Source organism: Salvelinus sp. IW2-2015, linkage group LG15 (genome assembly GCF_002910315.2).
Source record: "Salvelinus sp. IW2-2015 linkage group LG15, ASM291031v2, whole genome shotgun sequence".
Taxonomy (NCBI): domain Eukaryota; kingdom Metazoa; phylum Chordata; class Actinopteri; order Salmoniformes; family Salmonidae; genus Salvelinus; species Salvelinus sp. IW2-2015.
In genome coordinates, this window is record NC_036855.1 from 21,000,512 (window position 1) to 21,017,795 (window position 17,284).

General features: G+C 40.8%; 1 protein-coding gene across 9 annotated transcripts in view; it reads left to right on the plus strand.

Annotated features, from left to right (window-relative positions):
• The first annotated feature begins 1,616 nt into the window (after nucleotides 1-1,616).
• LOC111974100 (fibroblast growth factor receptor 1-A) overlaps nucleotides 1,617-17,284 on the plus strand; it is a 42,990-nt gene continuing 27,322 nt past the window's right edge. For 3 of the 9 annotated variants that reach the window (XM_024001675.2, XM_024001673.2, XM_024001676.2), the window contains exons 1-2: nucleotides 1,619-2,323; nucleotides 16,280-16,460. In XM_024001675.2, the coding sequence (XP_023857443.1) occupies nucleotides 16,307-16,460 (154 nt within the window). In that variant the 5' untranslated portion in view covers nucleotides 1,619-2,323; nucleotides 16,280-16,306. Of the gene's footprint in view, nucleotides 2,324-2,448; nucleotides 2,819-16,279; nucleotides 16,461-17,284 lie in introns of those variants that run through there. The other 6 variants (XM_024001672.2, XM_070447018.1, XM_024001679.2 and 3 more) reach the window with 5 other exon arrangements.

The following is a 17,284-nucleotide window of genomic DNA, read 5'->3' on the forward strand; positions in this document are numbered from 1 at the left end:
ACAATGGTGTTTGTTCCCTTTTCTTGTGGCAACAGGTCACAAATATTGCTGATGTGATGGCACACTGTGGTATTTCACCCAATAGATATGTGAGTTTATCAAAATTGGGTTTGTTTTCGAATTCTTTGCAGATCTGTGTAATCTGAGGGAAATATGTGTCTCTAATATGGTCATACATTTGAAGTGCAGCTTAGTTTCCACCTCATTTTGTGTGCAGATAGCCTCACTCAATCATTCACTCACTCTCTCACTCACTCTTTCTCACTCCCTCTCACTCTCTCTCTCACTCACACAACCGGCTGTGATTGGGAGTCCCATATGGCGCACAATTGGCCCAGCGTCGTCCGGGTTAGGGTTTGGCTGGGGTAGGCCATCATTATAAATAAGAATTTGTTCTTAACTGACTTGCCTAGTTAAATAAAGGTTACATAAAATAATTACTAGGGAAATTGTGTTTCCATAGCTAGGGCTGACAGTGAGGACTTGTGAAGAGAAGAATCAAAACAGTTGCTTTGTTAAAAGGTGTTAACCGTCGAAGGTCTAAACCCATGTTCACAGTTTGCTTATTGTTATGTAAATGATACATGAAAAGCCCCAGCGGCCTTGCGTTTGCCCCAAGTCAGTGCAGATCCACTGAGGCCATGGCCCAGTGTTCTAGGAGCCGGGCCGTGGAGGTGGAAACACAAAAGTCTTAAGCTTTTTGTTAAAACACTGGGGTAAGTCCTCAGTGAAAATGCACCATGAGTATTCTCCTCATTAGTCTCTGTTGGTCTGGTTCACACCTCATTGCCAATGCCATGCATTGCTATAGTTGGTGATACGCTCCCTTTAGTAGGTCAATGGGGGGTTTTCAGATCTGCATTATTGCTCTCAAAAAGAATAAGACTGGGTAATGGTCAACTAGGTAAATACATTCTTTCTGGCGTTTTCTGTAACAAGCTTCAGTAACTACTACCTGTTCTAAACAGCCATACTTGTGGCCCAGCCTGAAATTAGCTAGGCTAGGGGTTACGGTTTGGGTTAAGGTGTGGAGTTAGGTTAAAGGGTTAAAATTAGGGGAAGGGTTAGCTAACATGCTAAGGAGTTGAAAAGTAGCTAAAAAGTAGCAAGTAGTTGCAAAGTTGCTAAAATTCTAAAGTTGTCCGTGATGAGAGTCAAACACACAACCTTCGGGTTGCTAGACGTTCGCGTTATACGCCTAGCCATCCACCCCCACCAACCAATTGTTTGTTTTGCCTGACATTACCTTCTGTCTTATGTAACCATACCAAAAGTAAAATATCATACTAATTTGAGTGTCCCGGATTTACATTTATTATGTCAGGTCTAATTGCCAACATATTGTGTTCTATACATTAAGCCTAAATGCCAAGCAGCTACTGTGATAAATAGAATGGTGTGGTTGTGTATGTGTGAGTCTTTTATAATAAGTCTGTTCCGGGATCAATGCTGAGCATTCAAAGAAACATTAGCATACATGCAGTAATACAAATTAGAATAATTTCCTGTTAAAAAAAAAAAATTCATTAATGTGTTGCGTGTGTGAGGGCAAACGAGCGCGCGTTTAGAACTACAATCCCACAATGCAAAGAGCGCGCTGAAAAACGTGGGTACAGAGGTGTTGTGGATGGCAGGGGAAGCCAGGTTTGTTCAAACCGGGTGATGCGAATAGGCATTTGCTGCGATGGTCGGGGGAAGGCTTCCACGAATCCGGAATCTCGTTGTCTGTATGCAGTAATTTGGCCGGGGGTGGTCGAGGGCAGCCTGAGTTGAGAGAAGTTAGATAGACATGAACGCACAATTAAAACAATAAATCAATTTAATGTCGAGTCTTTCAGCCAGTAAAAAGCCTAGCAAAGGAACTTTGAGTCGGTTTGACTGTTTCTTCGTGAGCTAATGGATTTATGAAAACGACGAACGGATCTTCTATCGCTTCTAAAATCTCTTAGAATTGAAGTGGGGAATATTGCGCACACCTAATCACATTTTATAGTAGCCGATGTAGTCATATCCTACATTTTTTTTTCTTTCTACGTTTTTACCTTGTACATTTGGAGGTCTGGGATTGGGGCAGACCTCTCCATGGAGGAAGCTTTCTTTTGATGCTTTGCGCATTGTTTTCTTTTCTTTTTGGCAAGTTGGGTAAACGTGGGAAAAGTATAATATATTGTAAAAGTTTCCTCGTTTATTACCACATATTTACGGGTTAAAATAAACTACGTTGGCTATTCAAGCTTTAAAAAAAAATTCAACATCAAATCTCGGAGTCCAACATTTTTCTACGCTGGCAGTTTCGTCGCCCCTCGAGGTTTTTGTCAAAAAGGTAGGTTTTTTTCAAGGTGTACATTCTAATAATTTGTATTTACATGTTCGGCACAGCGTGCTGCTAGAATTATTTTTAGCGAGGTCTACCTATCTAGCATTATTTAGATCAGGTATCCACATTGTGACAGATGACTCCCAGAAAGAACATTTTTGTTTGTTTAATTTATTTTTTATTTTTTAAATAGCCTGTAGCACTAGTCCCCCTCCGATATGGAGTCTGGACATATGTTTCTGGTTTGGAAACAAACCATGCACCAATGATGTGACTGGACTTTTATTTTCCCCCTTCAAGTTTTTATTTTACACATTTTAGAAAATTGCCTGTATATTCGGTTGAAAATTTTACATTTGGTGATGGTTTTGTAATTTTTTATTTGTTTGTCATGTGCTTAATTGGTTGGGGAGAGCATTTGTAGTAGTGGGGGGCAATAACCATCTGGAAGCTCAGTCACCTCTTCAAACACTTGGAACATTGGGAGAGAAGATTACATTTGTGAGTATTTAATTGTTGTAATTTATTTTGTTGCTTTTCTGGTTGATCTCTTCATTTAGCCCTAACATAGGCCTACATTAGGATTTAAGTTCCCCTTCCTCAGTGTGACATGCAAAATGTTATACCTTTGGTGAGAGGGTTTTGTATCAGTATGCATTTTCAATTAAGAAATATTATGACGTGGTGGCTATGCAGTGTATTTCTGTCTTTGTAATGTTTTTTTGAAAAATTGTTTTTTTCATTCCCATTTTATTAGATATATTGCCTTTACCTCCGTCACCTGTGTTCCTGGCTAATTAAAAGATGCAAGTCAGTGCTTGTTTTGACATAACATGTTTGCACAAGATTTTGCTTGAGTGTGTCTTCAAAATAGCCCATAATTTGAAATTAACTTCTGAAGAAAACAGTGTTCTTTACATGATTTATTTACCTCAGATTGGAATTAGATGCTCTTTTGCTTTAAAATATCTATATATTTTTTTAGGGTTTCTAGGGATCACACCCCCCTGTTCTCTATATAGTCTATAGTACTCTTATCTTTAATCTCCAACATTTCCAGTGGTTATCAGTAGGGCCTACCCATCCTGACATTACCAAACTTTTCAAGAGGGAGGGATCCTGATTTATACCAGCCAAATCCCTACGCCCTCTCCTTCATATTCAGTCGTTTTAGATAGTTTTTAAGGAAAGATGCTTTAGTACTCGAGAGTTATGTGAAACAAACGAGCAAACTACAAAACAGGCTCCTGGGAATAAGCTTAGTCAACTACATTGACTTTCAAGAATGCACATGTCGAATGTTCACAACAAAAGTGTTTACAATGTGAAACCAAAAATAAGATCAAGAGAATATTGATTGGAAGATGCTTTTTTTCTGTGAAGTAATACTACTTAGAAGTATCAGTTACAGGGTTTTGATTTCAGGCTGTCTGTTTACCCCAAGTAGTAAGCATACTTACTGAGAGAGAAAAAAAAGTACATACTGTACAATTCCCGCTAATATCCAGCAACTTTGCACAGCCATTGAAGAGGAGTGGGACAACATTCCACAGGCCAAAATCAACAGCCTGATCAACTCTATGCAAAGGAGATGTCGCACTGCATGAGGCAAATGGTCACACCAGATACTGACTGGTTTTCTGATCCTCGCCCATACTTTTTTTTTTTAAAGGTATATGTGACCAACAGATGTTTCTGTATTCCCAGTCATGTGAAATCCATAGATTATGGCCTAATTAATGTATTTAAATTGACTGATTACCTTATATGAACTGTAACTCAGAAAAATATTTGAAATTGTTGCGTTTTATTTTTTTGTTCAGTATACATGAAATCATGTGTCCACCCCAAAAGCCTGCTTTGCCAATTTAGTGTTGCTAATGCTGACTTTGTATTGAAGCAGGTTTAGAATGGATAGTGTCAATGAGCCTTAAATGTTACTATCAAGTTGGTTTTAAATGAGAGGGAGAAGATGGATGGTTGAGCTAAGCGGCATTCCCTTAGGGAGTTCACCAGGACAAAAAGTTGTTCTGTTGAGCTGTAGGAAAGGAAGTGAGGAATTGTCATGCCCTGTAATTTACTAGGCTGCTGGGTTGGCACAGAGTTATTGTAGCTTACTGTTTCTGTGGAAAGTTGTTTCAGTGGTTTAATAATAGTTTGTGGTGAAATGTGGGATTGAATAACTTAGCCTACATTGGAGAATATCTTACCTGTAATTTGTATGAAAAATAGACTGAAGTTATACATCTTTTGAAATGGAGATCACCTTGTTACAATACTTGATGCACATGCATAGTAACTAAACAACATATTTAGAAACTTGGGAGAATTCAGTCCTTTCTATTTTTTATTCATTTTTACTTGACCAGGGAAGACACATTGAGACTTGGTCTCTTTTTCTAAATGTGCCCTGCACAATACAATACACACACACATATGCAGGGCACATTTTGAAAGAGACCTACGTCTCAATTTGTCTTCCCTGGTAAAGTAAAAATGAATGAGTGAGTAGGTGTGTCCAAACCTTTGACTGGTACTATACATACATACAGTTGAAGTTGGAAGTTTACATACACCTTAGCCAAATACATTTAAACTCAGTTTTTCACAATTCCTGACATTTTATCCTAGTAAAAATTCCCTGTCTTAGGTCAGTTAGGATCACCACTTTATTTTAAGAATGTGAAATGTCAGAATAATAGAGAATTATTTATTTCAGCTTGTATTTCATCACATTCCTAGTGGGTCAGAAGTTTACATACACTCAATTAGTATTTGGTAACATTGTCTTTAAATTGTTTAACTTGGGTCAAACGTTTCGGGTAGCCTTCCACAAGCTTCCCACAATAAGTTGGGTGAATTTTGGCCCATTCCTGCTGACAGAGCTGGTGTAACTGAGTCAGGTTTGTAGGCCTCCTTGCTCCACGCGCTTTTTCAGTTTGCCCACAAATGTTCTATAGGATTGAGGTCAGGGCTTTGTGATGGCCACTCCAATACCTTGACTTGTTTGTCCTTAAGCCATTTTGCCACAACTTTGGAAGTCTGCTTGGGGTCATTGTCCATTTGGAAGACCCATTTGCGACCAAGCTTTAACTTCCTGACTGATGTCTTGAGATGTTGCTTCAATATATCCACATAATTTGTCTTCCACATGATGCCATCTATTTGTGAAGTGCACCAGTCCCTCATGCAGCAAAGCACCCCACATGGTGTTCTTCGGCTTGCAAGCCTCCCCCTTTTTCCTCCAAACACAGCGATGGTCATTATGGCAAACAGTTCTATTTTTGTTTCATCAGACCAGAGGACATTTCACCAAAATGTACAATCTTTGTCCCCATGTGCAGTTGCAAACCGTAGTCTGGCTTTGGGGCAGTGGCTTCTTCCTTGCTGAGCGGCCTTTCAGGGTATGTCGATATAAGACTCGTTTTACTATGGAAATAGATACGTTTGTAACTGTTTCCTCCAGCATCTTAACAAGGTCCTTTGCTGTTGTTCTGGGATTGATTTGCACTTTTCGCACTAAAGTACGTTCATCTCTAGGAGACAGAACGCGTCTCCTTCCTGAACGGTATGACGGCTGCGTGGTCCCATGGTGTTTATACTTGCATACTGTTGTTTGTACAGATGAACGTGTCACCTTCAGGCGTTTGGAAATTGCTCCAAGGATGAACCAGACTTGTGGAGGTCCACCATTTCTTACTGAGGTCTTGGCTGATTTCTTTTGATTTTCCCATGATGTCAAGCAAAGAGGCACTGAGTTTGAAGGTAGGCCTTGAAATACATCCACAGGTACACCTCCAATTGACTCAAATGATGTCAATTAGCCTGTCAGAAGCCTCTAAAGCCATGACATCATTTACTGGAATTTTCCAAGCTGTTTAAAGGCACAGTAAACTTCTGACCCACTGGAATTGTGATACAGTGACATTAATACAGTGACATTAATTATAAGTGAAATAATCTGTAAGCAATTGTTGGGAAAATGACTTGTGTCATGCACAAAGTAGATGTCCTAACCCACTTGCCAAAACTATAGTTTGTTAACAAGACTTTTGTGGAGTGGTTGAAAAATGAGTTTTAATGACTCCAACCTAAGTGTATGTATACTTCTGACTTCAACTGTGTGTGTGTGTATATATATGTGTGTGTGTATGCATGTACCATCAAAAGTTTGGACACACCTACTCACTCATTCCAGGGTTTTTCTTTATTTTTACTTTTTCCTATGAAAATAGTGAAGACATCAAAACTATGAAATAACACATATGTAGTAACCAAAAGTGTTAAATCAAAATGTTTTATATTTGAGATTCTTCAAAGCCACCCTTTGCCTTGATGACAGCTTTGCACACTCTGCGTTCTTTCAACCAGCTTCATGAGGTCGTCACCTGGAATGCATTTCAATTAACAGGTGTGCCTTGTTAATTTGTGGAAACTGGTTATCGTGCGGACCACAACAGGAAAGGAATATTCAGAGTTACCTCTGCTGCAGAGGATAATTTAATTCGAATTAACTGCACCTCAAATTGCAGCCCAAATAAATGCTTCATAGAGTAATAGACAGCCCAACATCAACTGTTCAGAGGAGACTGCGTGAATCAGGTATTCATGGTCGAATTGCTGCAAAGAAACCACTACTACAGGCCATCAATAAGAAAAATATGCTGGCTTGGGCCAAGAAACACGAGCAATAACATTAGGCCGGTGGAAATATGTCCTTTTGGTCTGATGAGTCCACATTTTAGATTTTTGGTTCCAGCCGCCGTGTCTTTGTGAGACGCAGAGTAGGTGAAAGGATGATCGCCGCATGTGTGGTTCCCACCGTGAAGCATGGAGCAGTGGTGTGGGCGTGCTTTGCTGGTGACACTGTCGGTGATTTATGTAGGATTGAAGGCACACTTAACCAGCATGGCTACCACAGCATTCTGCAGCGATATGCCAACCCATCTGGTTTGCCCTTACTCCCACTATCATTTGTTTTTCAACAAGACAATGACCCAACACACCTCCAGGCTGTGTAAGGGTTATTTGACCAAGAAGGAGAGTGATGGAGTGCTGCATCAGATGACCTGGCCTCCACAATCACCCAACCTCACCCCAATTGAGATGGTTTGGGGTGAGGTGGACTGCAGGGGGAAGGAAAAGCAGCCAACAAGTGCTCAGCATATGTGGGAATTCCTTTAAGACTGCATTCCATGTGAAGCTGGTTGAGAGAATGCCAAGTGTGTAAATCGGTCATCAAGGCAAAGGGTGCAGATTTACCTAGTTAGATGGAATTTTTAAACAAATAGGGATTAATGTATAGATCTGTGGGTCTTTTAGCGAAGTCCAGCCAACCTTTTGATGCAGTGTATCGAAACTGTCACCTGTGACGAAACAAATGGCATTAAGTCGCTGGTGGTCCAGTGGTTTGAGTAGTAGCAGCTGCACTTTGATAAATAATATCACCATAATAAAGAACAGATGAAAAGATTGACTGAATTATCTGCTTCCTACTGCTTAGAGAAAGGCACGATCTGTTTCTGTAGAAATAGCCAACTTTCAATCTTAGCTTCTTAACCATCTCATATGTTTATAATTTTTTTAAATGTCAAATCAATCCAAGTGCCTAAGTATTTATATGCCGGAAGATGTTCAATTGGAGAACCATCTAATGAGTGAACATGTAGTTCATCTGAAACATTCTTACAAGAGTTTAAATAGCTATAAAATCTGTCTTGTAGTTCTAACACAGCCAGATCAACAGTCGGGGCAATGGCATACTTAATGGTGAAAAGCAGACTAAACACATCTGACTGCTGCCGACTTGTGAAAGCAGCTTAACTGGGTGGAATGGGCAAACTGAGTAAGTCCCCTAAATTGAACTCCCATGGAGAGAAGCTTGGTGTCTCTGCTCCGTAGACTGGCTCTGGGAGGGGAGAAATGAGTGGGGTTGGACTACAGAATCTAACAGAGCTAAGGAATTGTATGCATGGATGGATACAGTAATTACGGGGCCATGCTTGGGCTTATACCCTGTCTCTCTACATGTTTTAAATTCAACTTTATATGATAAAAATATGCCATTTAGCAGACCCTTTTATCCAAAGTGACTTAGTCATGCTTTGTGAAGGCAGATCTCTTCGCATTCTGATTGCTAAAACATTTGCAATTTTCAGATTTCTCTGTCTCTTATCAAAACTCACAACTCTTGTGACCTGCATTACACATTGATCCAGCAGCTCATCTCCGTCTCAAATGTGACTCCGTGTGGATTCAGTGTGATTGTATGTTCAGTAGAGGCTATGTGACATGATAAGCAGGGACCCTACAGCTATTGTTTGAGAGAATTTTTTTTTGTTTACTTGGATAAGTGTCTACTTACTTTTAGTGTAATTGTATTCTAGCAGCCTTACGGCCTCATTTCAAGAACACATATAACAATCCTAGTGTCAACTGCCAGAGACCACATCTCTTGTGACTGTATTTATTTCCAAACCCTAATGTTGCACAACATCTATGAGATGAGGGTATTTTACACGAGTCAAGCGGTGCTGCAGATGCGTAATGCATATGTCAATATCTAGTATTCTCCGTAGTTGTAGGAGATGGTGAGAATAAATGAACTGAACGTCTTTATTTTGTGTGCTTTTCTCAATGTACCTGAGGAGTCTAGTGGACCACAAATTAACAATGTTTATACATGTCAATAATCCCTTTTTGGGGCCTCCCGGGTGGCGCAGTGGTCTAGGGCACTGCATCGCAGCGCTAGCTGTGCCACCAGAGTCTCTGGGTTCGCGCCCAGGCTCTGTCGCAGCCGGCTGCGACCGGGGGGTCCGTGGGGGCGACGCACAATTGGCCTAGCGTCGTCCGGGTTAGGGAGGGTTTGGCCAGTAGGGATATCCTTSTCTCATCGCGCTCCAGCGACTCCTGTGGCGGGCCGGGCGCAGTGCGCGCTAACCAAGGGGGSCYGGTGCACGGTGTTTCCTCCGACACYTTGGTGCYGCTGGCTTCCGGGTTGGAGGCGCGCTGTGTTAAGAAGCAGTGCGGCTTGGTTGGGTTGTGCTTCGGAGGACGCATGACTTTCGACCTTCGTCTCTCCCGAGCCCGTACGGGACTTGTAGCGATGAGACAAGATAGTAATTACTAGCGATTGGATACCACGAAAATTGGGGAGAAAAGGGGGTAAAATTTATAATATTCAGAAAACATTCATTTAACCATTTGTGTGTTTTGTGCGGTATGTTCTTAGCATAGGCCTACAGTAAAAATGCAGTTTGCACTTGACAAACTTGGGCGTTGCGTGATATTTCACACTCTGACGACATTATTGGTTCCCTCATCATGGAGCGTTGTCTAAATGGTTGTGTAGTGATGAGAGCTCGGGGAACGTGGTTGGCCGTGTGCTGTGCGGACTTCCTTCTGTTTGGCAGTTGAAGTGGATTCTTGGAGCCTGACCAGGCACTGACTCACTGCTTACGGGTCTGTGCCGGAACACTAGGCCATTCTTGGAAAGTGAAATTGAATTTATTTTGACGACAGTACAAGGAACATGTTTAAGTGGAGAACACTCATGAAGACCATTCAGACTTTTCCCATCATTGTTGCCTGTTAGACAGCCAATCTGTTAACTCATATGGATGACCTGACCTCCCCTGGATGTTTCCCATAGATTTTTTGTTTGTTTGGATCTATAGATTTTGGATTACTCCTACAGGCTTTTACATCAGTGAACTATGTAGACTATGTTCATATATGCATCCTATCTCATGTATATTGCTGATTTAATTCCAAAGATGCTAATGCTTGTTACTGCTAATGCTTGTTACTGACAAAATGTATGTAGACTTCATTGTTTTCGATTAGGCGTGTTCTCAGAATCCAGCACCCTACAACAACTTGACAGGGATGAGAACAAATTGTGATTGGAGATTGCGTTGGGGTTGGGGCCAAACCAACTGTTGGGTGATAGATCTGCGAGTGTAATAAATAAAAAATAATAATTGTTATGGCTTGGCGGCCTTTCTACAGGGGTGTCACGTAGCAGCCCTGAGTTTTTGGGTCCTTAACAAATGCCTCGGGATTATGGGGGTGAGGGGCAAGCGTTAATCTCTTGAGCCAGATGCTGCAGGGTGTAGGGGCGAGCAGATATGCATGTGAGGGTCACCCACAGCAGTGTGCCCATGTACAGCACACGTCCCCATCTTCAATTTGCCATCAATAGCCATGGGGGAGCTAGTCTGTGACATGAGCTCTGCCTGCCCAGTTATCTCTTGTCTTTTTGTATCCTTTCTTTATTCTTCTTAATTGTTTCCTCCTTGTTGTATCATGGCAACAAAGATGACTTTGTAGCACTCACATTGTTGCCTTTTTTAGAACAAGCTTATTTAAAGTTACTGCTTGTAAAGAAAGGTGTTTTAGCTACTCTTGCATAAATACTTAAACAACTCTTTAGAACTAGGGAATACAATTTCACTTGTTTGTTCAGGTATTCCAAAACAATCTGATACATGCTTTGTATTTTCTTATCACACAGGGAGTATCTGCACATGCAAAAAATGCAAACACCAACCTTGAAATTCAAAAACCAACATTTTTATCAAAGAACAATGGACAATCTGCTGTACTTGTTACACTGAACAAAAATATAAATGCAACATGTAAAGTGTTTGTCCCATGTTTCGGGGGCTGAAGTGAAAGATCCCCCCAAAAAATCATACACACAAAGCTTATTTCTCTCAAATTTTGTACACAAATTTGTTTACATCCCAATAAGTGAGCATTTCTCCTTTGCCAAGATAATCCATCCACCTGACAGGTGGGGCATATCAAGAAGCTGATTTAAACAGCATGATCATTACTAGTGATGCACTGAGATTACATTTTTGGCCGATTCCGATATTTCTCTTGCTCAAAAAACTGTACCGATTTATTTAAAATGTTAGTGACCTTTTTAATCATTCTAGTACAGTTAAATAGTCAACGCACACACATGGACGCAGTGGTCTAAGGCACTGCATCTCAGTGCAAGAGGTGTCACTACAGTCCCTGGTTCGAATCCAGGCTGTATCACATCCGGCCGTGATTGGGAGATCCATAGGGCGGTGCACAATTGGCCCAGCGTCGACCGGGGCAGGCCGTCATTGTAAATAAGAATTTGTTCTTATCTGACTTGCCTAGTTAAATAAAGGTTACACACACACCACACTGACCAAAAAGTAATTTTGTTGGCATTTATGTATGTCCCCATTACCAGAAAAACATAATCAAAACCTATTTCTTTCACTTACTTGCTGTGCTGTTTCGTTCAGATTTCATTCTCAACCAGGATTTCTATGGAAAGCCGTTTGGGTCTTTGCATGTCAAAAAAGATACATGTCAAATAACACTATTTGACATGTCAAACAAGCTTGTTGACTGAATATGACGGCACGTTACATAATTTAATGCGTTCATATTTTTTTTACTTCGTTATTACACATTGATTACACTCACTTGTATTTCATATGTCACAAAGATTCATCGATACGTGTGCTATGATGCTGGTAAAGTTGTCTCGCGCACCTACAGTGCACCTACAATGTTCTTCCCCCAAACATAGCAAAACGACATCTGTTTCAGTAGCTATAGTTAGCTAGCTAACTTTATAGCTAGGTGTCATCTAAAATAACCCTTTGCTTTAATGGTGGTCGAACCCATCTATGTGAAGCTAGCCACAATAGTGGACTTTGCAGTTACTTTTATTTTGAAGGCTATGTCATTGACAGTGATGCAAATTAATACAAATACTAGAATTATGCCATAATTGAATAGATCACGCTAAACGAGGTTGGAATGTTATATAAAATGAACGAAAGACAATTTTGTTAACTTGACAATCTGTTGAAATCACACTGGATGTATTATTCTTTAGAATTGCATTGGGGGCATACTTATTTCACTGTACAGCCTTACCTATGGATTGTGGATCAATGACATGGGGTATCAGTCTACTCAGTGACACCCAGAGAACATTAGCGTRGTAGCTCTTATTGCGTGACTCTGAAACAACTGTGAATTGAGCCACATTTATTGTCAATCTGTGTATTGAACACTATTCCCAAGGAAAAACAATACTGTGTGGATGTTTTGGAGTCTAACTCTGAGGAGGACGTTGGGAAAAAATATCTTGGTTATTGAGTAGACTGATACCACATTTTAATTGATCCCCAATCCTTAGGTAAAGCTGTACAGTGCAATATGAATGTCAATACACACAATAGGCTGACTGGGAGGTGATTTCACACAGTCACAATCCTGCGATAAGAGCTACAACGCTAATATTTGCGTAAACRCTTCAGTTTTCTGTGGGTGTCACCGAGTAGACCAGTGGTCACCAACCTTTTCTGAGTCAAGATAACTTTTGCAGTCAAAAAGCAAGCTGAGATCTACTGATCAGATTATATATWTTTTTTTACAATAACCTCACAAACAGTTTTGTAGGAATGAGGTTTGGGCAGTAGGCATAATACATTATCACAGCATATTGGCTATATGAGTGGCCTGCCAATATTGTTAATCAGACCATATATTTCAAAACTCGAGCTTTAATAACAAATTAGATCAGTTGGTTTAGCACTTGAGGCACTGTGGAGCATGAATTTAAATAATATCCTTTAATTTTACTGGACTGATGGTACCTGCATCTGATGGTCAACGAGGTCAAATCACAACATCAGTGATCTTCAGGTCGAAAAGTCGGAGCTCTAGAAAGATTCCCAAGTTTCCGAGTTGGATGACCGCTAAACAATTTTTTCCCAACCGCCTCTCACGGTCCCTGCTCTCACCTTCCTTTCCTCCGGTGAGACTGACCAGAGAGAGGGGACACCGTCTTCCACCTGATGGCGAAACTCAAGTCGCACCGCATCTGCCTCATGCACAAATTCATGTTGTTCCTGACCAGAGAAAGTTAAATATTCCTTAATATTAAAATCGACACAAGCTGCTAATAATAATAAAACGTAGGGCTTTCGATACTTGGCTACTCATTCATTGCAGCTGCAGCCCGAGCGGAAGTACAGAGAAGCGTGTTTTGTAATAGTGTTGAATATAAACAGTGACCGTGCTGATTTATAAACTTAAACATGAACTCACTCATATAAACGGCAGCTCTCTGCTGTATTCGTTGACAGTCTCTCTGTGGTCATGGTTTTAAAAGTGATTAAATCTTACGTAGGCTAGTAGCCTATTAAACTTGGCTTTGGCCTGGGTCATGGAAGCTTTGTAGCCACAGTGATTTGAGCAATCCGATTGGGCAGCGCAGTAGGTGCACTCGATTTAGTCACAGATTTGCCTGTCCGCCGGGCAGGCGGTGTTTGTCTCATGGGAACACTTTTCTTACCTGGTGCGTAGGACTTTTGAATCAAGTGCACCTACCGGCAACAGCTCAAAATAATTTTAAAAAAGGAGCGCAAGCCTTTGTCGTTCGTTGACTTTTCTACAGAAATATTTGGTGATCGACTAGGAATGCCTTGAAGATTCATCGACCGGTTGGCGGCCACTGGAGTAGACTGATACCCCATTTCATTGCTTCACATTCCAACCTTGTTTAACATTATCTAGTCTAAATATGGCATGATTCCACCAATTGTAACCTTCTGCATCACTTTCAAAGAGGTACTTTTATGTTGAAGGAAAACCGCAAATTCCACTATTGTGCATAATCCGTATTGTGGCTAGCTTCGATCCGGTCGAGCCTTTCTAGCCAGATGAAGCTAGCTGGCTGCTTATAACGTTCGTTTTGGTCAACAGGGTTAAGTAGCTGGCTAGCTATTTATTTTCAATTTCAATAGGTGAACAAGTGGCTACCTAGCTAATACTTACTCACAAGGATTCCTAAATTGTTACTAAGAATAATGAAAATGACTGCAGTTTCTAATGGTCATTGTTTTCAGGCTGGTTGTATTAGTGCTAGCTAGGTACCAAGCTAAAGCTAGCTAGCTACCCCAGAAGTTGCGGTCGAACAAATAATGCTTTATTACCAACGCAGTATTGTAAACACATCGTTCGTGGCCGGTGTTTGCTGACTTTTTCGTACAGCTTTGACAGTGCTACTGATAATAGTGGTGGCACTTGGCTTACTCGTGCAAATTCAGAACACACAACATTCTATAATAGAACTGTGTTATTTGACGTGTCAAATTTAAAAGCTTATTTAACACGTTTCTTTTTTTTTGACACGCAAAGACCCAAACGGTGTTCCATAGTATGCAGTGACGATATCACTGTGACTCCGGTAGGGCAACATCTGAAAAATAGCGCACTTGATAGTGTGTACCGGTGCTCGACCAGTTGTGAAAGCCAACATCACCCACGACAGAGAACGGTTGATTGTCAAGGGCAAGGAATTCCATTATCTTGGCGTTTGAGTTGCCTCTCTGAAATGTTCTTAATCTTTCAAATGACTGCTCGACTTTTTGACGACTGGATGCACACAGCAGACATTGTGGGCTAGGTTAGGAATGCTGTGTTGCACGTGTAGGGCAAAATTTTACTTGGTCATTACGTCATGTACCTACGTTATATAGGTATGCACGTCAGCTTTGACATCAGGTTTGCACTAGACATCAGGCCGATACGATGTTGGAATTTTTAGCTAATATTGTCCGATTCCAATATGTTCACCGATATTTTGTGCATCCCTAATCATTACACAGGTGCCCCTTGTGCTGTGAACAATAAAAAGCCACTCTAAAATGTGCAGTTTTGTCACAACACAATGCCAAAGGTGTCTCAAGTTTTGAGGAGGCGTGCAATAGGCATCCTGACAACAGGAATGTCCAACAGAGCTGTTGCCAGAGAATTTTATGTTCATTTCTCTGCTTTAAGCCGCCTCCGTTTTAGAGAATTTGGTAGTACGTCCAACCGGCCTCACAACCGCAGACCAAGTGTATGGCGTCGTGTGGGTGAGCGGTTTGCTAATGTGAACGGAGTGCCCCATGGTGGCATTGGGGTTATGATATAGGCAGGCATAAGCTACAGACAACGAACACGATTGCATTTTATCTATGGAAATTTGAATGCACAGAAATACGTGACGATCCTGAGGCCCATTGTGAGACCTTAAAAGAAAATGGCCATCTGTGATCAACAGATGCTTATGTGTATTCCCAGTCATGTGAAATCCATAGATTAGGGCCTAATTCATTTCAATTGACTGATTTCCTTATATGAACCGAAACTCAGTAAAATATTTGAAGTTGTTGCATGTTGTTTTTATATTTTCGTTCAGTATAATTCTCTGGTGCAGCGTTAGTCTTTCTAGGTGTTTGTTTCACATGAACAACACGTTAGCTAAAGGCATCTGCATACAGGTTCAGTTTGCTCCTAACAGAACTCAACTAGGTGACGTGAACGTCTGTTTTTGTATACTCCCTTAAAATACCTTTGCTTGAAAAATGAGAAAAAACATTGGCAATATTACGGTTTGAGATGAGATGCCGTACTCAACATACAGTAACTCTTCCTCAATAGTCAGAATCAGTCTAAGATAAATCAAGAAATCTGTCATTCATTTTGATGTTTTTGCCGAGGAGGTCTTAGTCAAGCAATTTTACATCTAAGACGTTTTGGTGCAGTATTTCTCAAGTGAAAGAATTTGCATGAAAACTAGTCGTCTGTCGCTGAATAAAAACAAACACTTCATTGAAGAATTCCTACTGTTGCCCAATCACCAACGAAGGGGCGTAGACTACAGCTACCGAACTTTGGCTTGCATCAAGAAAAAATGTTCAAACACCCGGGAAAAAAACACCAAAACAAAAGAAGTAACACAATTTCGTCTTCATATATGTGCAATCTGTTTTCGACTGGGAAGCATGCGGTAAGCCCAACTCTCAGTTTAGGTCTCGTGGGTTTTCATGCAAGGCTCTCAAATCATAACTTTGCATTTTGTGTTTCACATGTCATGTGAGCATAGTTTCACCTTGTTGTTTGTTCCTCCAGTTTGGCACAGTGAATGGCTCAGTGCTGATGCCCCAGAGGTCCGGATGGAGTTCCAGTCACAGAGTAGTCAACAGCTGTAGCACACCCCACAGGATGTTGGCGGTACAGAGTATGCTGGTGGTTCTGGCCTTTCTTGCCCAGATTTTACTCTCCCAGGCCCGACCTGCCATCCCAGATGAAGGTAAGGCTCCCCTCCCTGGCCCTTTAAAAAAACATTATTTTATTATTTTTATTTTTAAATATGGCGCCAGTCCATCACCTAAATTGTATGTCTACTTGTCACATTTCTCCTGATCATGTTTTTGTGGTCAAAATTAACCACAATATATTTGACTGGCTCTTATCCCAGACCCTTTTGAAATGGGTCATATGCTGCCCTTTTTTATTATTAATGTACTTCAGAAGATGTAGTTACCAACATAAACAATGGTCTAAATCTGTAATTTTATTTTACAAGCACTCCATCTTACCTGTAATGCTTTTATTCCTCGGGTCTCTATAGTTGTACTATAATCTAGTCTTTTCCAGTGTTTTAAGTTTCTTTGTAGTCTCAGTGCAGCCCCCACCCAATTCCCTGTATGATGTAGATGTAATGAGCCTAACTGGATCTAGTTTGACATGGCTCTCAGTATCTGCTATGTTATATTGTTGTAGCACTGAAATAGCTATGTTTATAGGTTGCCTACGAAAAGGCAACCTAATAGTTGCACAAGCTCGGCTGAAAAAAAGGAAAAGGGTCACTGAAACAGAATCCTGAAAAATGTGTATTTTGGATCAATTCCAATAGTGTAATGGCTGCCTGGATTTGTGGGTGTATAGTTCTGGATGCTTACACTCAGCAGTCGGAAGTAGAGTGCTGCAAAAGGAATATAATAAAGCCCAGCATTATAATTAAAGTAATTATGAACGAGGGTATCTTGGGCTGTACGCCTTCTAAATAAACTAGGCAGGGTTGTGTTTATCCCAATACAGAGAGGGGAGGGAGTAAATGCCTCCCATCTGTAG